The 24,753-nt window shown below is 38.7% G+C and overlaps 3 protein-coding genes across 3 annotated transcripts in view; all 3 read left to right on the forward strand.

Annotated features, from left to right (window-relative positions):
- RHBDL2 (rhomboid, veinlet-like 2 (Drosophila)) overlaps positions 1-9,652 on the forward strand; it is a 28,266-nt gene extending 18,614 nt beyond the window's left edge. Inside the window, 4 exon segments of the mRNA XM_012646737.1 lie at positions 2,228-2,328; positions 4,109-4,169; positions 8,503-8,564; positions 9,461-9,652. Of these exon segments, the coding sequence (XP_012502191.1) occupies positions 2,228-2,328; positions 4,109-4,169; positions 8,503-8,564; positions 9,461-9,640 (404 nt within the window). The 3' untranslated portion in view covers positions 9,641-9,652.
- Positions 9,653-12,511: 2,859 nt separating this feature from the next.
- On the forward strand, positions 12,512-16,956 carry GJA9 (gap junction protein, alpha 9, 59kDa). The gene is made up of 2 exons (XM_012646739.1): positions 12,512-12,670; positions 15,317-16,956. The coding sequence occupies exon 2, from the start codon at positions 15,412-15,414 to the stop codon at positions 16,954-16,956; it is 1,545 nt and encodes a 514-aa protein (XP_012502193.1). The 5' UTR covers positions 12,512-12,670; positions 15,317-15,411.
- A 1,221-nt stretch (positions 16,957-18,177) lies between these two features.
- On the forward strand, positions 18,178-24,700 carry MYCBP (MYC binding protein). The gene is made up of 5 exons (XM_012646740.1): positions 18,178-18,277; positions 18,471-18,543; positions 21,846-21,894; positions 22,142-22,271; positions 23,476-24,700. Exons 1-5 carry the CDS (start codon positions 18,194-18,196, stop codon positions 23,518-23,520), a joined length of 381 nt encoding a protein of 126 aa, XP_012502194.1. The 5' UTR covers positions 18,178-18,193; the 3' UTR covers positions 23,521-24,700.
- The last annotated feature ends 53 nt before the right edge of the window (positions 24,701-24,753 follow it).

Genomic DNA, 24,753 nt, shown 5'->3' on the forward strand with positions numbered 1-24,753 from the left:
TTTATTGAAAAGTTTTTTTATGCCATTAATGAAGTAAAAATAATTTTTTTTTTTTTGAGACGAGGTTTTGTTCAGTTGCCCAGGGTGGAGTGCAGTGGTGGGATTATAGCTCACAGCAACCTCAAATTCCTGGGCCCAAATGATTCTCCTGCCTCAGCCTGCCGAGTAGCTGGGACTATAGGAGCAAAATCCCATGTCTGGCTAATTAAAAAACATTTTTTTTTGTAAAGTCCGAGTCTCACAATGTTGCCCAGGCTGATCTCAAACTCCTGGTCTCAAGAGATCCTCCTGCCTCAGTCTCCCAAAGTGCTAGGATTTTTTCATAAAAAGCCCATAGATTTCATCTCCAAAGTTCTTACCACTAGAACATTCATAAAACATTTTTTGTTGTATGGGTCTGCAGGTCATCAATTCTTTCAAGCCTTTCTGTATCTGAAAACAAAAATCTTTATTTTATCTTCATATTTAAAAGATATTTTTACTAGGTGTAGAAATAAGCTTGATAGTATTTTTCTTTCAATACTTTAAAGATATTGCTCCACTGTTTTCTCACTTGTATTGTTTTCAATGAGAAAGCTGATATCATCCTTATCATTGTTCCTTAGTGGGAAACATGTCTTTTTACTCTGGCTGCTTTTCAGATTTTCACTGGTCTTGAATAATTTGATTTTGTTGTACCTTGGTATACATTTCTTCGTGTTTCTTGTGCTTGGGGTTTGTTGAGCTTCTTGGATCTGTGGGTTTATAGTTTTCATCAAACTTTGGAAAAAATTCAATCATAATTTCTTCAAATATTTTTTCTGTACCTGAATTCTCTCTTCATTGGAGACAACTCATCTAATTTATTTCCTGTCTCTCAGGGTTCACTGTTCTTTGTTGTCTGATGTCCAGTATCTTGAAGGCCATTGTTTCATATATTTTGTCCAGTGCTTTTGGCTTTTTCAAATAGGAAGGTAAATCCCATTCTTGTTATTCCATCATTGCCAGAAACGGACATTTGCATCTGTATTTTAAAAATAAATTTCTCATGTGATTATGATACAACCACTCCAACCCTAGACTCTAGGTTAGCATTTGAGAATCACTGTTCTCATACTATTTCTCATAGATCTACAGTCATCCATATACCTCTGTTTCCATGTCTTTGCTTTTTCAGCTCCCTAAGTCCTGAATACCTTCTTCTCCTTTGTTTTCCTTATCCAAATCTTGAAGATTCTTCCAAGTTTATTTTTAATTTTTTTTTTGTTTTTTGCTCGCCCCCCCATTCTTCCAAGTTTAATCAAAATGCTATCTCCTTCTCCTCACAGTAGCAGGGGTTCCACTCTTCTTCTGAGAAAGTCATTCCTTCCTAAGTGCTTGTACAACCAATTTATTGTATTTTAGTCATAATAGTGGTTATATTCCCCATTTTATAATAGTTGTTTGCTCCACTATTTATAAGATTCCTAAGAATAGACACTTTGTCCTTCTTGCACAAAGTAGGTATTTTATTGTATTGTATCCTAAGGAATGAAGGAGGGCCTTGAAAGGAAGAGACCACGTGATAGAACTAAGTGGTACAGAGAGAACATCTTTCCATTTGTATAAGGTGGTCTATAAAGTCTTGTTTTGGCCCAGGAAATCTAGGATTGGGTTAGAAAACGGGATTCATCTTGCTTGGGGAATCTGATTGAATGGTATGTTGAGAAGGATTATGAGGCAACATCATGGCTCATTGAGAAAGATAGACCTTAGATAATGAAATGTTGGAATGTCTCAGGTATTTTGATCGGTTTGACTAAACACGTAGGATATTTTGAAACAACAGCTAACAAGTATATACTACATGTTAGGCAGCATTCTAAGCACAATACATCCATCAATTTATTTACTTCCCCTGGTAATCCATTGCGGTAAGTTCTATTAATAGCTCTATTTTGTAGGTAGGGAAACTGAGGCACAGAGAGGTTAAATAATTTCCTGAAGTCACACAGCTGGTAATTATGGCTCCAGAGTCTGTGCTCTTGTTATTGTTAAACTGCTTTCTAATGAACATTTCATGTTTCAGAAAAATTGTAGTACTTAGCTTACATAGCTGTACTTCTACAAGTATGAAAGGGATAAAAAGAATTTGGTGTTTGTTAATATGATAATGGACCAAACTTCCCAAATTTTTATCTTAGATTAGAAAAATTTATCTTGCATATTCTTACAGTCATGTCTGATTCTTTGTGTTTTATTTCTTTAGGATCCCTTGCCAGCTCCATATTTGACCCACTCAAATCCCTAGTGGGTGCTTCAGGAGGAGTCTATGCTCTGATGGGAGGCTATTTTATGAATGTTCTAGTGGTAAGAACTTCGGAGATGAAGTCTATGGGCTTTTTATTAAAAAAAAATACAACAAACAAAAACTGTTATTTGGTTCAGGGAATTGTCATTTATTAATATTTACTGAAAGCCAGACACGGTGGTGTGTGCCTGTAGTCTCGCTTGAGGCCAGGAGTTTGAGGCTGCAGTGCAGTATGATCCTGCCTGTGAATGGCCACTGCACTCCAGCCTGGGCAACATAGCGAGACCCTGTCTCTACAAAATATAAAAAAATTAGCTGGGCATGGTGCAGTCCTAGCTACAAGGGAGGCTGAGCCAGGAAAATTGCTTGAACCCAGGAGTTTGAGGCTGCAGTGAGCTCTGATCATGCCACTGTACTCCACTCTGGGTGACAGAGTGAAACCCTGTCTAAAAAAAAAGGCTTTAAATTTTTATATGGATACGCCAAATTGCTCTCTAAAGGTGGCATTTCATTTTACACTCTCATGATAGTATGCGAGAATGCCAACCACTTTTTAAAACAGGCTAAAATCCTGATTAGTTCTTAACCCTTTAACCTTTTGGGCATACTTTTAAAAATACTGTAGTAAGAAAAATGTCAAGCAATTATAAAACTATTCCAAACATAGAAATCACTTATAAAAATGGTTTTTAAACTTTGCATTGTAACCCATGAATGGATATGAACTCAGTTTAAGGGATTGCTGCCAAAAATTAAACAAAATTAAAAAAAAAAATCAGTGTGTATCTGTACCACATGTAATAAGGATAAGTACTGTTGATTTATGTGTGTACTGGGTTGTTATGCAAATAAGTTCTTACTATAGGGCATGGTCACAAGAATTTGAAAATAATTGATTTAGAATAAATATGCCTATTTCAGCATCTTTACTCCTTGGGAAGAGAGTAATAATTTGAAAGGGAAGGGAGAAGTAACTCAATAAATTAAAGTAGAAATGTCTGACTCAGCAGTTCTCTAGTGACACATAAGTGTATACTGCAAGATAGACTGAAAATTTTCAAAGCTAAAATCAAACAATGGTTTTTGACCAATATTTTCAATACTTTTGAAATTATCTCAAAAAATACAGGTAATACTTAAATTTTAGTTAAGTCTTTGCTAACTACTACTGTGAAAGAGGATGAAAAGGTATCAAATGAATATTAACAAAAAAAGCTTGGAAATATTTCGTTTTTTTTTTTTTTGAGACAGAGTCTTGCTCTGTTGCCCAGGCTGGAGTGTTGTGGCATGACCATAGCTCACTGCAACCTCCAACTCTTATACTCAAGTGGTCCTCCTGCCTCAGCCTCCCAAATAGCTAGGACTATAGATGTGAGCCGCCACTCTGGCTAATTTTAAATTTTTTGTAGAGACAGGGTCTCTGGCTATGTTGCCCAGGCTGTTCTCAAACTCTTGGCCTCAAGCGATCCTCCCACCTTGGCCTCTGGGGAGTGCTGGAATTACAGGCATGAGCCACCCTGCCGGGATTTTATCTATTTATTTATTGATATGTTAAGTGTTGATTTTATATTACTTGTATTTAGATTATCATCATCTAATAAATTGTTGTCTAGTTTATACCATGAAACTAAACATCATGTTTCATTCTGTTCTCCAAAGTATACTAGCATTGTACTTTCCAAATACATTTGGAAGCCTGGCTGTTACACTCATGCTTTGGTTTGCAAATACTGTAAACTCAAACGTTATTTTAAATGAAAGGCAGCTGAAGAGGGAGTAGTAGTGGGGTTTCACTTACCAATAGATAGCTTTTATGATTATTATTTATCTCTTTGCAAGAATTTTCGAGAAATGATTCCTGCCTTTGGAATTGTCAGACTACTGATCATCATCCTTATAAGTAAGTGTGTTGTGGGAACACTTTATACTGTTGAAGTCAAAATAAAATATGGAGACAAATCTGTAAATGAAACGTTTTAAATTTGGAATCACTGAATTGAAATTTGGGGCATACACACAGACCTGGGTGGTCTTTGGTATTTCCAAAGAAGGAAGAAAAGGCTGGGAGTTTTATTAGAAAGACGTATGTTATATATTGTTTTGAAAGAAAGACTATTGGCACTAGAGCAGCTTTTGAGAGCCAGCAAGCTGTGACTGGTGAGTGATGGTGGCAGGAAGAAACAGTCTTAAAGTTGTGGTGGGTCATTTCAGCAGCCATTAGGTAAAACTGGTCTTAAGGTTATAGCAGGTAGTTTCAGCAGCTGGGCTTGCAGAGAATTCAATTATTGGAGCTTTGCTATGTACCCTGAATTCTTTTGCCCTCGGCCCCTCAAGTCTGATTTATTTGGGTTTGATAAGAATGATCCATTTCACATAATCAACTTTGATAATACCTTCAATTTTATTGGTTCAGCCTTCAGAAGGCCTTTTAACATTTCCCAAACACTAACGCGGAAGATGATAAGATTATTGCTAGCCTAGAGTCGGAAAGAATTGTCAGCCTTCTGGCCTTACGCAGAAAGGGATAGATGGAGGAGTTTTCACAGACCTTTAGGGGTAGTTCTTAGACGTGGCTACATGATGTTTTTGCTTTTTGTGTCTTTCTGAAGTGTGGGAAGCCAAGGGAATAGGGCTTAGGCACTCCCTCTGCTTCAGCCACAATATCTTCGCTTATGTTTTGTATACTGGACTTTCTCTTTCATATATTGGAATCTATATATACATATATATATATTTTTTTTTTCCTGCAAAGGGAAAGCTTGGAAACCACTGATATGATCTGTCTTCTTCCTCAATTTCTGAATTTTCAGATGAAGAAGACAAAACTGATCTAGTACACAAACATGGAGTGGTGGTTGAGGACTGATGATGAGAGAGTGGAGGGTCTAGGAACTGAGAGGCCCAGAAACTAGGGGGGTGACTAATCTCCGAGAATTCCAGCACTTCAAGCTGAAGGAGTTTAGGAAGGATGAGGAGAGGGCGGTGGAAGTTTAGCTGAGTCTGAATGTAAGGGGGGACTCTGGATGGCAGCAGGCCCTAACAAGGTAGAAGAGAACGAGAACAGAGGTGGGACAGTCACTTGTGTTTATGGACCTGCTCCAGGTGAAGCTGTGCCCACACGAGAGCTGTGGGGAGACAGCCACACCCTGGGGTCAGACTTGAAAGCTAAGGCAGAGGTTATGTGATAAAGCCTAAGATTCTGGCTGTCCACATAGGAAGAAAAAATGATTTTGCCAATTGGTATCAAGAGCTCAATTATCCACATTATGAGAACAGAGGTAGCTACCTCTGTGAAAATAGACTAAATTTAGTTTATGAACCATTTATTTGTACAAACACCAATATTTCATCCTGATATAAATAATTCACTTGTTCATAGCTTATACCATACTGTAGATAATCTTTTTTCTCCACAAGACATCCAAAAGATAAGGGAAAATTGTCAGCAGAGAAGGGAGAGCAAGTATCTGGGTGACAAGAGAGTCACTGCAGGAGCAGGGTTACCTCCTGATTTGTTAAGAGTCACAACCAGGACCAAGGGACGAATCATTTGACAAAAAAAATGTGACACAAGTTACCTGAGTCTTCAGTCAATCTGCTTCTTTTAGGTAATTATGGGTGACTTTCATAAAATAAGCCCTATACCCATAATGGGAAAATGATTTTAATATACTTCTTTAATACTCTTCAATGTTGGAGTGAAAACTCTTTCCTCATGCCCAGGGTATCTCAAAAGATAGTTTGTGTAATATTATGTCATTCTTAAAATAAGTAATAAAATCACTGAATGATGTGCTTTTATTATATCCTACAAACATCTCACTGAGGAGGCAGGACATGCTAGCATTAACTTGCCTCAATTCTTGGCACATGTCATTTCCAAAACTTCTTTGGCCTCGTTCACCTCCTATTGAAAATGAGGAGAGTTATGACTCACATCAGATTAATAAAATACAAATACATTTTTATTTGAAACACATTTCCTTGGAAACATGTATACCAGTTTAGATTTTTTTATTTTTATTTTTATTCTTTTGAGACAGAGTCTCACTCCGTTGTCTGGACTAGAGTGCCATGGCATCAGCCTAGCTCACAGCAACCTCAAAACTCCTGGGCTCAAGCAATCCTTCTGCCTCAGCCTCCCGAGTAGCTGGGACTACAGGCATGCGCCACCATGCCCAGCTAATTTTTTCTATATATTTTTAGTTGTCCAACTAATTTCTTTCTATTTTTAGTAGAGACGGGATCTCACTCAGGCTGGTCTCGAACTCCTGAGCTCAAACCATCCTCCCGCCTCAGCCTCCCAGAGTGGTGCTAGGATTACAGGTGTGAGCTACCGCTCCCAGCCTAGTTTTGTTTTAAATGGCAAATAGTCTTCTTAATTTTGAAGGACAATTGGTCTTAAGGATCTTCCTTCATCAAGCATTATTTTAGGCAAGTGTTTTCTAACTAAGCAACTGAGCTTTCCTTTGGGAAAAGTTAAAGAAATCTCACATTTTCTTCCTTTACGAAATCTATATAAAGGCAATTCTCTTAAGATGAATGTCAAATTTTTAATGAGCACAATGGTTTGGTTTATTGGAATAAGGGCTTTTCAGGTGAGGAAGCTATGTTTGAGTTTAGAGGCTGCAGCAGCCCAGAAGCAAACTCCCCTGGGAAGCAGAAAGAGGAAAGAGCCAGGCAGAGATGTAGGAAGGGGTCAAGATAAACCAGATATTGACACGCTAATGGTTACAAAGACTTTTTTGAGAGGAGGCCGCCTGTTGTGGAAGACCAGACCAAAACAACAGTTTACAGGTAAGTCTGCCCTGTTCTCTGGCAGTGGTTTTCTTGTACTTTCATAGTCCTATTTGTATATTATTTACACTGGATCAGGAAACACAACGAATTGAAAATATGATACAGCCTCATTTATCCAGCACTTTGTGTGATAGTCATTTACAATGAAATTCATATTGAGTACTTCCTCGACCTCAATTTCTGTCCAGTGACCTCAACATCAATACAGTATTGAAAGGGGAACTAGCCAGAACACGTGATCCTGATGCTATTTTCCCAAAGGCAAGGACTAGGCCTTTCCATCTCCTAGGACACAGTGGCTCACTAAGTAGAACACAGGGAACTGGGGGATGGGTGTGGAATGTGCTGTCTGCAAGAGATGTTTCTAAGCACCCTACATGTAGGGCAGAGTTCTTTTAGGCCAAGAAACCGGAAGCTCCTTTTGCAGCACAGATCTGATTTATTTAAAGAATGTCTAAGTTCTGGCTCTCATGGTTCTATTGGAGAATGTCCTTGTATGGCCCACCTTCAGTACTCCTGATGGTAATGAGAGGCAATTAGCATCATGGATGAGAGTGGAGCCTCAGTGTCTTGGTTTCTTTTTTTTTTTTGAGTGAGTCTCATTCTGTTGTCCTGGATAGAGAGCTGTGGCACCAGCATAGCTCACAGCAACCTCAAACTCCTGGGCTCAAGCAATCCTTCTGCCTCAGCCTCCTGAGTAGCTGGGACTACAGGCATGCGCCACCATGCCTGGTTAATTTTTTCTATATATTTTTAGTTGTCTGGCTAATTTCTTTCTATTTTTAGTAGAGATGGGGGTCTTGCTCTTGCTGAGGCTGGTCTTGAACTCCTGACCTGGAGCGATCCTCCCGCCTTGGCTTCTCAGAGTGCTAGGATTACAGGTGTGAGCCACCGCACCCGGCCCTGGAAGACTCTTATTTCAAATATCAGCATGGCTTGCTCCCTTATTTCTGTCCAATGTCATATTCTCAGACAGATCCTTCCTGACCCTCCTATTAAAAAATCACATCCTATACGTGGCATTCCCAGTTCTTTTTCCTCTCTTTGTATTTTCTCCATAGCATTTAGCACCATTTGACGGTAAAACTGTATGTTTTACTTGCTTGTTTGCCTCCCATCCAGGAGACTCTTAGCTCCATGAGGTAGTGCTGTCTCATCTGTCCACTGCTCTGTATCTAACACCTAGAATAATGCCTGGCACATAGAAGATGGTCAGTAAATACCTGGATGAATAAATCTATAAGATGGGATAGTATCTACTTCATAGGGTTGTCATGAGGATTAATGAGTTAATACATGTAGAGCTTAGGACAGCACGTGACACTGAGTAAGTCTCAATAAATGTTAGCTATTATTATTATTATGGGAACCAGAAACATTTGGCTTACTGTTGCGGAGATCCTGGGGCTTCATCAGGGTGTTTCTCCTTCTAGTTGCATCAGACATGGGATTTGCTCTCTACAGAAGGTTCTTTGTCCCTGCAAATGGGTCTGCGGTGAGTTCGGTTTCTTCCTTTTTGAATTTACCCATCAAAAAGGGGCATCAAATAGGGACTACCACTCTGTGATTTAGGGCAGTCAGATTTCCATTTGGAAGTTAAGAAAATTCTTAAGGAAATCAGACTTTTGGATCGTCCTTTTCACTTAACTCTTTCATATCCCTGACCAATGTGCTCAACTCCACTGCACCTGCCATGTTGCTAGCTATTCCACAATAGGAGAGAAGCCCTGTTCACAGACAATAAAAAGTGGATTGGAAAAACAGCAATGAAAATTTGGGTCCATATAAATTTGTGATAAAAAGGACAAAGATTTCCAGTTTTGGCTGGTCCGATGGTAGTGGGTTATCAGAACTTATTAACATTAATGTCACTAAAGTTGGTATTCAACCCCCCACTGCTAAATTTGACTGGCTTTAAAAAAAAAAAAAGATTTCCAGTTTTTCTGGGATTAGTCTTTGAATTTGAATTTGGTAGTTTCTGTTTGAGTATTTGTGTGTACGTTATTACTTGTGTTTTAATTCTGACATCTCATGTGGGATCAGATTATGTTTCTATAGAAATCCCTTAGGGTGACTCAACTCCTATTCTCTTGGTTGGCATTATATAGAACCATCCTAAATGCACTGATGATCAAGAAGAATGAGAAACAATGGCTCCGTCTTGTGTACTCAGAGAATGGGTGAAAATGATTTAGCTTTGCATGTTATAGAGCATTTCTTCTCTGTGCACATGGAGTTTTGTGTCTCTTTAGCCTAACCCCCTGGTTCTCCAGATTTTTAGGACTCCTGTTTGACTGTGATGGTATTTGTGTTTGAGTAAGAGAAATGCAACTGAAACATGCAATTAGCATTTTCTTCACTTATTTCCATTTTCTCCCCTTTTCTCCAAAGGTGTCCTTTGCAGCTCACATTGCCGGTGGATTTGCTGGAATGTCCATAGGTTACACCGTGTTTAGTTGCTTTGATAAAGCACTGCTGAAAGACCCAAGGTTTTGGATAGCTATTGCTGCTTATTTGGCTTGTGTCTTATTTGCTGTGTTTTTCAACATTTTCTTATCCCCAGCAAACTGACCTGCCCCTAATGTGAGTCAATTGATAAAAAGAGCCATGTGGAGGAAAAAAATGGAAAACCTCTATGAAGAAACAGAAGTCTTGGCAAAGTCTAACCATTTTATAATGAGGAAAAAACAGCACTCGACTGATCAGTTGTAAGGACTGCTTACAAAAGGACCTTAGGATTTAAGGAAAGAGCTTCTGAATCTAAAGAGAGGGAAGAGGAAGAGAGAAAAGAGAAGGGTACTAAAAACCGGAGATCAGGTCCTTCCTAGGCATGGTCTGCATCTATGTATCCCATAAAAAAGACTTGCTCTCCTTGGAGGATATATTTTGAAGATTCCTTGATAAAATCCTTCAATACTATACTATGCTGATAATAAAAACTTTTCATGCCTGTGTCAGACTCTTGATAATCACTTTAAAACAGATCAATGTTTGAGTAGAGAGATCACTACTGCTTGAGGTGTTTTATATGCTTTATTGCTAATCTTTTCAGTAACCTAGAAGGGTAGATATTACTCTGTATCTTAGAGATGAGGATATGGAAACTCTTTTTAACAATCAAGTACTTGTCTGAGGGGGTAGAATTTAAATGTAGGTAATGACTAGAAAACCCATACCCTCCGCTACCGATCTAACAATATCGTGTTCCCCAAATTCTGAAAGTTAGTATCATAGGAGTATAGGAACAGACATCTATGTGGGTACACCATGAATGGTAGAAATATCTTACAGAATAAGACTGAGAATTTTCTGGAATGCTAGTTTAAGATTCTAACAGTATGTCTAAGATTCCGAGGAACCTGGGACTAGCTTTCTGGTGCACACTATGTACCTGGACTCTTTGGATTCTCATCTGTGATCAGATTCTCATCTTTCATGTGGCTAGTGGCTCTCCTAGGAGTGGGTTGGATTTATTTATGAAAGGTAAAATGTCATATCTGAAAGCGGAGAAGCCTGTGTCCTCTTCCTGTATAGAATCCAGGTTGCTGTTCATTTTGTTTTCTGAAATGGTAGTCTTAGGTCACCTGAACAAAGGAAATAAAATTTTTCTCCTTTTCATCAACATATGTTATTTATTAAACATACATCTAAACATGTTAATGTAGTCTGAAAGGGGTACATATACTTAATTATATACAGTGAGAAAAGTTAGTGTTTTAGCATTTTGAGAAAAACTGATCTGGGTTTGTTAAAAAAATTTAAATTTAAGTGCAAGGATGAGAATATGAGTAAACAAAGATTTGAGTAAACAAAGATTCAAACAAGAACTTAAAAGATAAAAGCTTTTTTTACCTTCCCACTCCAAACCTGCTCTTCTTCCCTAGCGATGACCACTGTCAGCAGTCACAACAGTATGGTGTGTATCCTTGCAGGCTTTTTTTCTATATAGGATGAGCAGAAAGGGAAATGGATTTTAGTTGACGGGTGACTCATTCATTGCATTGAACTGCACCGAATCTGCCCTATGCCCACAAAGGGACAACCTCAGAGAATAAGCTGAAGATGTCCATGGTAAAACTCCTCGTAAGCATGATCTGCTTCTCAGATTTACCTAAACTAAGCAAAGTTTGTGTTACTCTATTTTAGCTAATTAGACATACTTATAAAACATAGGTTTTAGTAAGAGATACATGTATTGTTTTATAACTCGCTTTACAATAGGACTCAGAGATCTTTCTGCATTAGTTCATAGAGATCTTTATTCTCTGAATTGCTGAAGATGTACTGAAATCAGTCCTCCACTGGACATTTAAACTGTTGCTGATTTTATACAATTACCAACAGTGCTATGTGAACATGCTAGCATATACAGTGTGTCTTTGAGTGTGTTTGGTGAATGAATATTTCAAGCATCCAGAAGCAGAAATGTTATGTTACTTTTGTTAGATTTAAACTGCCTTTTAAATAGCTGTATCCATTTACCTACAGTATATGGGAGTAACAGTTTCTCTCTACTTTGCCAAAAGAAGGTATTATAAATCTTGAAAAGTTTGCATTTTGATAGTTAAAAAATAATACTATATTTAAATTTGTATTTCTGACTACTGAGGTTGAGCATTATTCAACTTTATTAATAATTTATATATTACACACATCTAATTTATATAATACATAGTATAGAAACATGAATGTGTATGTGTGTGTGTGTGTGTGTGTGTGTATGTATACATATATATAAAATTTTTCCCTGTTGAAATGTCTGCATTTAATCTGAAAAGTAGCTATTAGTTGGCAAAGAGGCCCAGGGAAGAAATACTCATCTATCATGGCCATCTCACCAGGCCACTTATTCTGAAGATTCCTTTAATGACCTAAAGTACAGTGTAATTGTTAATAACTGAAAACTAGACAGAGAAATAGGATTTATCTAACTATGAAATTGGACATGATCACTGATTGTTTAAGGCTGATGACTAAGAAGTTATTACCTAGTAAGAAAGACTTTTTGGTACTAGAAATGTGGCTCACTTTACCAAAAACAATGACACTTTATTGGGTTCCCCCAATGGCAAAAATTACAATAATAAAAGCACACAAATATCTCCTAGTATTTTAAATTTGACATCTCTGAATTAGAGGAATCATTTACTCAGCTTAATTTGGGGCTCATAACTTTAGTCTTCTAGACTGCACTGTGTTATTAGGAATATTAGAAACATTCCTTATCTTTACCAATAAAGCAGCTGCTAGGTACATGTAGCTCTTTAAATTTTTATTAAAATTAAAAATTCAATTGCTCTGAAACACAAACCCTATTGCAAGTGTTTGATAGCTACATGTAGCTAGTGGCTACCTTATTGGACAGATAGAGAATACTTCCATTGTTGCAGAAAGTTCTATTGGACAGCGCTGTTTTAGAAGCAAGGATGAGCAGAAAGGGGAATGGATTTTAGTTAATGGCTGACTCACTCACTGCATCCAGCTGCACTGAATTTGCTCTACACCCTCTGCAAAGGGGCAAATACAGAGAATAAGATGAAGATGGCCATGGTATAACTTCTAAGCATGATTTGCTCCTTAGATTTACCCAAACTAAGAAAGGTTTGTGTTAATCTATTTTAGCTAATTAAGAAAGAGTTGTTTGAAATGTTTTTATCTTTTGCTTTTGAATTCTATGGTACTGGATCTGTGTATGCAAGTTTTCATGTCATTTGCTATGAAAGCTAAATAATACTGCTCCTAGGAAATATGTTCTTGTTCTTTAAGGAAAAAATTCATTTTCTTTTTGTGATTATAAAAGTAAAATGTTCATGGTAAAAAACTGAAATACATATAATTACAAAAAATTAAGTCATTTGTAATCCTATTATCCTGAGATAATCACAGTTAATATTTTGATGAATATCCCTCTAGACTTTTCAGTATGCATCTCTACATATAACTAAATTTACAATGGGCCATACTTTTCTATTCTATAACCTGAATTTCACGAAACAATATATCAAATATCTTTTTATATTAGTATATATTTGTCATTTCTGCTGGTAGCATAGTATCACACTGTGGATGTATCATTATTTATTTAACCAGTCTTTTCTTGTACTCATAATTATTTTGGATGTTTTTAACTTATGACTATTATGAACAATAACGTGAATAACATCCTTTCATTTCAAAGTGCTTTGAATTGTTGGGTCAGAGTATACTGTTATTAACATAATAAAGTCAGTAGAAATTTTCTCTATCTCAGGAATACAACTAAATTTTAGAAGGCTGATGCTTTTTTTTTGCAAGTCTTATTAATCATATCAAACTTTAAGTAAGTAATTAAAGACTCTAAAACCGGCTATTTAAAAAGCCAAAACTATCACTGTTCGACATCCCTAAATTGAAATAATTAAAATTTTAAGAGAAACAGATCATCTCAATGTTTCTTTCATGTAAATTTCAAGTTTGCTCAAAGAGGCAAAATGACAGTTAGGAGCTGACTCTAGAACCACATTGACTGGAACTGAATACCAGCTCCAGCTGTGTGACCTTGGGTAAATTAACTCGTGCCTCAGTTTCCTTTGTAAAATGGGGGAAACAACATACCTCATAGGATTTTTGTGATGAATGCGTCTTGTATTAATATCTTAGTATTTTGTTTGATTGTGCAACATTTCCCTTCATATAAGGGGATAGAAAATACATTTATATTTTAAATGAAATAGAATAAAAAAAATCACTTTTGGCCGGGCGCAGTGGCTCACGCCTGTAATCCTAGCACTCTGGGAGGCCGAGGCGGGCGGATTGTTTGAGCTCAGGAGTTCGAAACCAGCCTGAGCAAGAGCGAGATCCCGTCTCTACTAAAAATAGAAAGAAATTAATCAGACAACTAAAAATATATAGAAAAAATTAGCCGGGCATGGTGGCGCATGCCTGTAGTCCCAGCTACTTGGGAGGCTGAGGCAGAAGGATTATTTGAGCCCAGGAGTTTGAGGTTGCTGTGAGCTAGGATGACGCCATGGCACTCTAGCCCAGGCAACACAGTGAGACTCTGTCTCAAAAAAAAAAAAAAAAATCACTTTTTAAATCTTTCCTTTGGGATATATTTTGTCTGAGATATCCTAGGATGTCAATCTTATAGAACCTACTGGCACATAATCCAAGTAGCTAAATTATAACCTGCCCCATTGTTTCCTTCAAAAAAGCAAGCTACATGTCTTAAATAGGTTAAATATCGTCACAATGAAAATTTCTATAATACTATTGTAACACCATACTAGTGATCAATTTATCCAGTAATATCTAATATCATAAAACAGTTGAGAATTTTTGGAGTTCATTTTAACATATTTACAAAATTTTTCATAGCAAAGTATAATAAGAATTTTATAAATATTCATAAATATTACTGAAATGAATTTCTGAAAATGCTCACCAACTGCCAGAAAGAAACCAGAATTCATTTAAATTTGGATTAAAAAACTAATCTAAATTCCTATAACAGAGCCAGATCTATTTCCTCTGGTTTCATTAAATGCTATATCTTACTGAATTATCAAATGAAGCACATTTTCCTTTGTGTATACATGAGATTTAAAAATCATTGACTTTGGTTAAAGCTTTTATATAAAATAATCTTAGTAAATACGATTTGTAAGATGAAGTCAGTAGTTTCAGAAACTTCTCCAAAAGTTCCCAGTTAAAAAAAATAACAGCAAACTTCAGCTTAGTAAAGACTCCTCTCTGATAGGGAACTCTCCAATTATTCTTTTTTTTTTTTCTGAGACAGAGTCTCGCTCTGTCACCTGGGCTAAAGTGCTGTGGCATCAGCCTAGCTTACAGCAACCTCAAACTCCTGGGCTCAAGCCTCATTGTCCCGAGTAGTTGGGACTACAGATGCACACCACCATGCCCGGCTAATTTTTCTATTTTTAGTAGATGGGGGTCTTGCTCTTGTTCAGGCTGGTCTCGAACTGCTGACCTCAAGCGATCCTCCCACCTTGGCCTCCCAGAGTGCTAGGACTACAGGCGTGAGCCACCCCACCCAGCCCAATTATATTCTTAAGAGAGAATACATACATTCCTCCTCCTCCTCCAGGTATCACTTTTTCCCCACTGTATTATGATGTCTAAACATCAGTGATTTTAAGTTCCTGACATCTAAAATACATTCTTGGTAACAGATTATCACTATCTAGGGAAAAAGTAAAGCAACTAGCACATGGAAAGAGTGATGCTTTGTTCATATTTTGGCCATAGGTTTGCTTTAAAGAAACAGCACTCCCTTCAGAATGGAAGAATTTATCTGCCTCCTATGTGATGGGGTTCAGAGCTAAGATACTGACTAAATAAACATGGGGAACTGGAATCTCCTTGGAGATACTCTGGAGGAAGTTCACATCCACTCTACCATGATTGGAAAGATCTGGCTCACCATCCTGTTCATATTTCGGATGCTTGTTCTGGGTGTAGCAACTGAAGATGTCTGGAACGATGAGCAGTCTGGCTTCATCTGCAATACTGAACAACCAGGCTGCAGAAATGTATGCTATGACCAGGCCTTTCCCATCTCCCTCATTAGATACTGGGTTCTGCAGGTGATATTTGTGTCTTCACCATCCCTGGTCTACATGGGCCATGCTTTGTACCGACTGAGAGTTCTAGAGGAAGAGAGGCAGAGGATGAAAGCTCAATTAAGAGGAGAACTGGAAGGGGTAGAGTTTGAAATGGCTGGGGATCGGAGGAGATTGGAGCAAGAGCTTTGTCAGCTAGAGAAAAGGAAACTAAATAAAGCACCACTCAGAGGAACATTGCTTTGCACTTATGTGATACACATTTTCACTCGCTCTGTGGTTGAAGTTGGGTTCATGATCGGACAGTACCTTTTATATGGATTTCACTTAGAGCCTCTATTTAAATGCCATGGCCACCCATGTCCAAATATAATCGATTGTTTTGTCTCAAGACCAACAGAAAAGACAATATTTCTATTATTTATGCAATCTATAGCCACTATTTCACTTTTTTTAAACATTCTAGAAATTTTCCACCTAGGTTTTAAAAAGATTAAAAGAGGGCTTTGGGGACAGTATAAATTGAAGGATGAACATAATGAATTCTATGCAAACAAGTCAAAACAAAATCTAGCCAAATATCAGAACACATCTGCAAATTCACTGAAGCAACTCCCTTCTGCACCCCATTATAATCTTTTCGCGGAAAAGCAAACACGCACAGCTGTGTATCCTAGTTTAAATTCATCTTCTGCATTTCAGGCAAATCCTGACAATCACAGTGTAAATGATGAGAAATGCATTTTGGATGAACAGGAAACTGTACTTTCCAATGAGATTTGCACACTTAGTACTTCCTGTAGTCATCTTCAACACATTGGCTCAAATAATAACAAAGATACTCATAAAATATTTGGAAAAGAAGTTAATGGTAACCAGTTAAGGGAAAAAAGAGAAATTGATGGCAAAGACAGCAAAAAGAACTCTAGAGGTCACTGTTCTATACCAGGTGTTGCTACAGATCTGGACAACCACATGGGGCAGTCGCCCCAAACAGCTTTCTCACTGTCAGCTAACTGCACTTGGAAACCAAGGTGGATTAGGGCTACATGGGATCCCTCTACAGAAGATGAAATCCGGGGGTCACCTTCTAAAGGTAATCTTGAGGGCCAGTTCAGAGAGGGCACAATCAGAACCCTTCCTCCTTCACAAGGAGACTCCCAATCACTTGACATTCCGAACACTCCTGATTCTTTGGGAGAGTTATCCTTTGAGCCTGAGTTTGTCAGAACCTGCAATAATCCTACTGTTTGTTCTTCAAATCATATAGTGTCCCTGATGAACAACCTCATTGGTAGGCGGGTTCCCACAGATCTTCAGATCTGAACAGCTGTTGGCTTTTAGATATTCTGTATATTATGGTATCAAAGAAATAGCCCAGTAGTGTTGGAACACAGACAAAATGGATAAGGGCAGCTCTAAAGACCAGCTGTTAAGACAGACAACTGCAACATCATTTCAGAAAGGGAAAAACAGCTCTAATTCTGGATTGTGAAGGAATAGCTCTAAGTTCAAAGGCATAGAGTTTATGGCTCCCTTCAGAATGTGTGAAACTGATTTTGAGAAAAGCCTATGTTCAGAATCTAGGCTAAATGGTTTGACCAGGTTTTCTCTCTAAAGGGACCACAGCCTTAGGATATTGTTCTTGATCTATATAATTCCTCCTTTTAGTTACTAATCCTTTATCTTTGGACACTGGGTTAATTTTGTTTGCCCCTGGAACTTAATAACTTAGTTTCCTTCTAGCCTGCAACCTGATGTGTCGAGTATAATCATGTTTTTGCCTAGTAAATAAAATCTTAAAAAGATCTGTGGCTTCCTTTCACCAGTTTATAGCATTGTGATTCACTGCCGGACTGGAGTCTTGGGCTCTACTACTCACTGGTCATCTAATCTCGCCACTTTACTAACAGTACCTATCCCACACAGGGATGCTGTGAGGATTAAAATGAAAAATACCCACGTTTACTACAGTGCCTGGCGCACATTAAGTGCTCAAAAGTGCTAGTTACTGGCGAGCACATTACTCCTCACCCTTCAGAGGCCTACATCTAATCAGTCACAAGTCAAGGAAACTCCAAAAGTAAAAAAGCTGGAGCCAAAACATGCGATTCTCGACACTCTCCCAAGCCACTGGAAAGGCATGCGCACTTTTTTTCAGAATGAGAGCCAAGAAGCCCAGCACTTATGGGTCACCACAGCTTCCGAGGTCCCAGTTGAGAAAGATGCGCCCACTACCACCGTCTGGCGATCCTCCCCCCTGCAGAGGTTCTAGTGCTCCGGGGCCCCGCCTCCGGACGCCGTGCCCACCTCTGTCCCCACCTGGACACTTGTACCGAGTTTCGCAAACCTCGCCTTTCGCTAAGCAACAGAACTGCCGCGCGCACCGGAAGAGGAAGAAGAGGTGCAGCTCCGACAGCCGGAGGGGCGGGCGCACGCAGTCTCCATCGGCTCAGCCCACTACGGGGGATTCAGAGCGTCCTGGTCGCTATGAAAACAGGCCACACCCCGGCGATGCGGGCCCGTGGTTCGCAAGTGCGCAGGCGTGCGGTCCCTTCCGCGCATGAGCACTGCTGCTCCGAGCCCGCCAGTCACCGACTCCGGCGCCAGCTACGCCGCTGCCGCTGTCACTATGGCCCATTACAAAGTGAGGGGGGCGCGGCGTGGCTGGGGGCGTGCGGGCGATAGCCAGCCGCTGGGAGGCTCCGGGTGGGAGTTGGGGCGCGCGCGTAGGTTTGGGGGGGCCCGAGGTAGCGAGGCGGAGGTGGGGTTGCCGGACTCCCAGTCTTCTTCCTGCTCCGGCCCCCGGCTTTGGGCACTGACCCACGGTATCTCCTCAGGCCGCCGACTCGAAGCGTGAGCAGTTCCGGAGGTACTTGGAGAAGTCGGGGGTACTGGACACGCTGACCAAGGGTGAGCATGGGCTAGGAAAGGTTCCTGGTAACCTCGTCTTGCTCCTCGGTGCTGCGCCCCCGACGGCGTACGAAAAGAGGGGGAAACAGGTGGGACCTATCCGGGGTCCAGCCAGGTGGGCCTTGGGGTTCGGTGGGGACCGGCGCACGCTGGCTGCTGGACGCTGCCCGGGTGGGGTAGCCTAGCTCAGGCTACCACTCACCGCGCTGGGAGTGAAACTCTTGCAGCTGTTGCAAAGTCTCTCCAACTTCCGTTGCTTTGCCTTGAGCAGCCGCAGTGGACATGTTTGCTAAAGACCTTGAGATCCCAATTCCTCCTGCCTTACGGTTTTTGCTATATCAATTCCTACTTTGTGTAGATTTCATAATTCAAATAGAATTAGTTTAAAGAGCTTGAGGGCACATCACAATGGTTACATTGTTTTCACTTTTTAAAATGATAGTTTACTGTTACACTGTACCTTCCTTCGTGGCTTTAAGATCTAAGTAGATGAGTAAAGTGCGTGAAACATGACGATTCCAAGAGGTAGGGTACAGTTTACTTCATTACTTTAGCAGTAATCTGAATGCATGCTCTGTGTCACTCAACTCACTTGCTGGGATATTCAAAGGTGTAGAATGGAATTGATGGCCGGGACGAGGACCTGGATCATATGACAATAGGAAGTGTGTGGGGAATAATTTGATGACTCTCTTTGGACAAAAGTAAAGATTAGGGGAAAGTTGGGGAGAATAACAACTCTGGGGTCTAAGCAGAAAGCAGGCTTTTAATTCCGATGCATCGACCAGTAATTGTGAATTGCTGTGTACTTTGGGTTCAGATACTAGTTTTCTATCAGTTTGCAAACAAATTTAAGCAAGTAGTAAGGGACTACTCTGAAAGAAATGGGCTGTGTTGTCACTGGAAGTATCACAGATGCTTGGAATGTCATCCCCTCTAAAAACTCCACAAGTTCATTTCTTTCACTTAGCCATTTTATTCAGGTCTCTGTTCTAGACGCTGAGGATACAGCAGTGGGGGGAAAAACGCTCTGCTCTTATGAGCTTATAGTCTAGTTGGGGGAGACATAACAAACAAATACATAGTGTCAGCTAGTGATAAGCATTGTGAATAAAAACATAGCACGGTTAGGGGATAAAGAGGGACGTGAAGGATTTGCGTGCCAAAAATATGGCGTGTTGGGGGAAGGCCTTTCTTAAGTAACTTTTGAGCAGAGACCATGTCAAGTGTTCCCAGGAAGTATAATGAGGCCAACATGGCTGGATGGATTGAGTGGAAGATAGAATGGTAAAAGGCAGAAAAGTGACAGTTGTAGGAGGTAACTGACTACAGAAAGATGTACAGCCTTGTGGCCATATAAGGATTTTCCTTCATAAAAGACTGGAAACTTCTGGAGGCTTTCTTTCCTTTGCTCACATAAACTGGAATCTAATCCCTCAATCTCCTTAGATTTCTAGGCTCCTAAATAACATCAGACAATTTAACACAGTATCTATTGATATGATTTATTTAAAATTTGATTTTCAACTTCAAACGTACTTTACACAAATTTATGTTTTTTATCCAGCTTATTTCCAAGAGGACTGTAACATTAAAACACTCTAAGAGGATGCTTAAAGATAAAGATGATATATCATTTGGAAGAAACAGTGTTTTAGCTATTTTGAGCACTATAACAATCTCTAAAGATCCTGGCTGCTAAGGCAAAAAAGGGAACATGACTGGGTATAGAGTTCTTGTCTGACTAAAAGGAAGTGTATTTCATCTATAGAAAAGCAAAGGAAATTTAGCATTTACATTATGTTCTGCAATCATCAACCTTGTAAGTACCACTGACAGAAATTTAGAAAGTGAAAGAACTGGGGAGGGGGAAGGGAAGGAAAGGGTAAGAGTATTAGTACCTATGTCTTATAAAATTAGGATTCAATAGAGATCAGTGGAAATTAATGGAAGAAGAAATGGAGATTTGAGCATAAAATTTAAAGAAAAAGGTAATAAAGAGAAGGATTAAAGTTCTGTATCATATTGAAAGGAGAGAGGAGGAGAGGGTAGTGGTATATACATACCAATTTCTCAAAAAATAGTGCTGTAAGTGTATTTAGAGAGATGAAGAGTAACTATCAGAACTCAATGTAAATTGTTAAAAGTTTTTTGTGTGTGGTTACATTTATTTTTTTGCTTGTATCAGATTTTTCAAAGGGTTCCATGCACAAAAAGGTTAACCACTGGTTTAGAGATATTTTTATCTGAGGAGTAAGTTCTAGGAGGGATTTTTTTTTTTTTTTTTTTGAGACAGAGTCTCACTGTGTTGCCCTGGCTAGAGTGCCGTGGTGTCAGCCTAGCTCACAGCAACCTCAAACTCCTGGGCTCAAGCGATCCTAGGAGGGATTTTTTAAAGAGAAGATGAACAAGGTGGTTCTCATAGGAGCTACTGTGTATGAAACCACTAAAGTATATATTTTAATGTTGATTTGAACATGATTACTGGTAGTTTTTGGTTAGTGGTTATTTAGCATGTTGTGTATGAAACTTCATTCTTGAAGAACATTTTGAATTCAAAGCCACTTCCAGTAATTACAGCCCTATTGATTCTCTCCTAAATTTTTCTCAGATTTCTTTCTTCCTACTCCTCTATCACTCTAGTGTAGGTTGCTGTCTTTTTTAACTGGAGTACCACATCAGCTCTTACTTCCTTTATCCTTGTCTCACTCCAGTTGGTCTTCCACACAGCAGTGAAGAGTGAGCCAGTGAAGTCACTCCCCTCCTTAAAACTGTTTAATTACATACTTGTTTCTAGGATCAAAGTCCAGCCAAACTTGCATGACCCTCCATAATCTGGCCCCGATTACCATTCCTGCTTCCTTTGCTGCCACATTACTCACAACTCCATCCAGCCATACTTGAATTTTCAGTTCCTCAGTATGTTGTTTTCTTGCTCCTGGTCCTTCCCATTTTATCTGAAACATTCATTGCCTATGTCCCAAGTCTTTCCCTTCCTTTAGGAAGCCATCCCTGATGTTCTAGGCTGAATTAGGTGTTCTTCCAATGTGCTCCCATAGCCCATTATCCAGTATTACTGCTTGATACCCTTTCTTTGTCTAGTTCTTTGCTTATCTTTTGCACTTGACCGTAAATTCACTGAGAGGACGGACCTTGTCGGTCTTGTTCACCATTGTACAGACAGCCTTAACAATGTGCTTGGCATATAGTTGGCACCTAATATTTACTAGGTTATGGAATATGATTTCAGCCATTCACGTTTTAGACTTTAACTGTTGCTTTCTCTGCTTTTTGATTTGCAGTGTTGGTAGCCTTATATGAAGAACCAGAGAAACCTAATAGTGCTTTGGAGTATCCTTTTCATTTCTGAAGTCAGAAAAAGGCCTTATTTTTGAAACTCTTATTTTTTTTCAGATAGATAATAACCTTTAAATTACTTTTTCTTATTGAGAAAGTTACTTTGAGTTTTTGGATGGTGATTTCTGGGTAAACATTGGTGGTAGGGTGGGTGACTCTGGACAGGGATATTGATGCTACTCTGGGCTATTTCATTAGTTTCATTCAGCTCTAAGAAGTAAATTCTTAACAATGATAATAGTTTTTTAAAGCATCACTTAGGAGCTGCTACCCCAGAAAATCCAGAAATAGAGCTGCTTCGTCTAGAATTGGCAGAAATGAAAGAAAAATATGAAGCTATTGTAGAAGAAAATAAAAAACTGAAAACAAAGGTAAATTTTTAAAAAAGAATTCATATTAAAAATAATTTTACTTTTAATAATTATGTGATCAAAACCCCACTAAGATGGACAGGAAGGGAGGGAGGATGGTGAATACCAATCTGAATTAATTGCAAGACCAAACTTACGCCCTGTCTAGAAAACCACAAGACATACTGTAAATAGGACAAGCAAAGTGTGGTCAAGAAGAGGTTCTTGGGAACCTACATCAACAAAAAAATGGGAATATTGGTTGCTGCTTACAAGTAAATGGATAGTTCTGAGATTCTTACGCAGTTGATTTAAGTAGGTCAATGTATGGCCACTGCTTCATGAATGGCACCTCTTAAGAGTTGTGAGTTCAAAATCTACATGGTCTTATGTGGTGGCCCTGGATTAACAAATTTACCTCTGTAAATTGCACTTAATTTTGTCTACTGCTGAAATTTTTTTTCCCTCTTCAAACCCCCATGAGGATTTTCGTGAGCTTCAAATTAGTGAACTCTAAGTCTTTGAGATCACATAATGCATTTTACATTACTCTAAGTATTTCTCATATTGTCACAACAACTTTGTGAGATAAATGAAACAAGTACATATGCCATTTCATAGGCGAGGAAACTAAAGCACAGTGAGATCTAATAAGTTTCTCAAATCCAACAGCTAATTGGAAGAACCCATCTTAGCCTAGTGTTCTCGCAAGGAACCACAACTTAGCATAAAAGAAAATGCAGTATCTTAAATTATTCAAGAATCTACAATGTGACAATGCTAGTTAACTCTTTGGCACCTTTTAGGTCAAAGACTTTAGTTATTCTTTGTTGACTGGCTAGATTAATACATGTCACATAACTGTCTACTTTTTAGGGGGAATTTCAGTAAACTTTTGGTGGAGAGGAAGAAAGTTTCTTATAAGCCACAGCATCTTTGGGAAGATATAGATTATTGCATGTCAAGTATTTTGACAGTACAGTCATGAATTGGAATGAAATTTTAGTTTCCCAGTATTTTTAAAGGTTTATATGAAAAAGTCTTTTAATAGGTTTGATTGTATTAAATCTTAAATTACTGGTGTAAAATGGTTACAGAGACTGATATTAATATAAACTTACTGATTCAGTAACTAAATTGAACGTAATAGTTAATTCATTTTGTTACTGTTTTTTACCCAATTTAGAATAAAATTCACCTAAACTCCTCTGTCTTTGCCCCATAGCTTGCTCAGTATGAACCACCTCAGGAGGAGAAGCGTGCTGAATAGGATTCTTCTCAGTTGAAAAGACACTGAAAAATGGTTTTGTATGACTTGAATAGTTTGTATAGTATACAATCTTTTCTGAAAAGATGCTATAGAACTCTTTTAATATGTTAAATTTCACCTATCACACTCTAATTGTTATAAACACATATACTTAGAATCACCAATAAAAACTCAATATAACTTTCTTTGGGTCTTAAAGTAGGAGAATCCGAAGTAAATTCCTGAAGAAAATACAGCCATCTAATTCACTACCTTAAAGACATTCTGGTTAATATAGTCTGATTAGGAATGATGGTACTGGTCGTATTTTAGCCAAGGAAGTTCACCATGGAGCTATTCCTTGGTGTAGTTCAGGATATGAACACAGGTACAGTCATTCTTTAAAATGAAGATGACACTGTTGTTTGTATTCCCTGTAGACAGCTGGAGAGATCTGTGTGACATAAGATGCTTTTGCACGGGTTCCCATGAATCTTCTGCTTTTGTTTATATAATGCAGAACAAGTAACTTCTTTGCCACCACTTTGCCTTAGATAACTGTGTGTGTGCCAGTTTAGACTGTGACACCACATTTTCCTTCTATGCAATCATGCCTTGATAATCTTGCCTTGCTTTGCTCTGTGCTTAGTGAGTCCTAGTTGCACATTGGCCTTTCTGTGCTGATTTTCTATTTGCTTAATAACAGCAGTTACCCTGATTGTAATTTATATAATTTTAAACAGGATAATACTATTTCCCTGCCTTACTTAGTTGAGCACAGAATTGAGGCAATATAAAATTCTGGGTTCATGCACAAGCTGGGATGAGAAGGGGAATGAGCCATATATTGTGGAAAATTATAGTCTGTGGGTATAATTATAATATATAGTGCTTTTTTCCCCTCAAAGTATTTTTTCTAGCCTTGAATTCATCTTATCTTCATTATCCCTGTGAAGTAGGTAGGGCAAGTATGAAGGGATGTTGGGTGCTGAATTTTTAGGCCAAAGACTGATGATAATACAGTTTATTCAGTAACTGTAGAGCCTTGGGCATATCAGTTAACTGCTCTGAGATTCACCTTCCTCATCTGTTAAATGAGAAGAATATCTGTGCTGCCTACCTCACAGGGTTGTTGTGAGGGTCAAAGGAGAATGTATGTGAAAGATTTGTAAATGGTAAAGCACTATATTCTTGTTTGTTAGTCCTTTTTCCTTTCTCTTGGAAGACCTATAGTCAGACGTTTTGGTTTACTGA

Source organism: Propithecus coquereli, unplaced genomic scaffold (assembly GCF_000956105.1).
Source record: "Propithecus coquereli isolate 6110/MARCELLA unplaced genomic scaffold, Pcoq_1.0 Scaffold249, whole genome shotgun sequence".
NCBI classification, from domain to species: domain Eukaryota; kingdom Metazoa; phylum Chordata; class Mammalia; order Primates; family Indriidae; genus Propithecus; species Propithecus coquereli.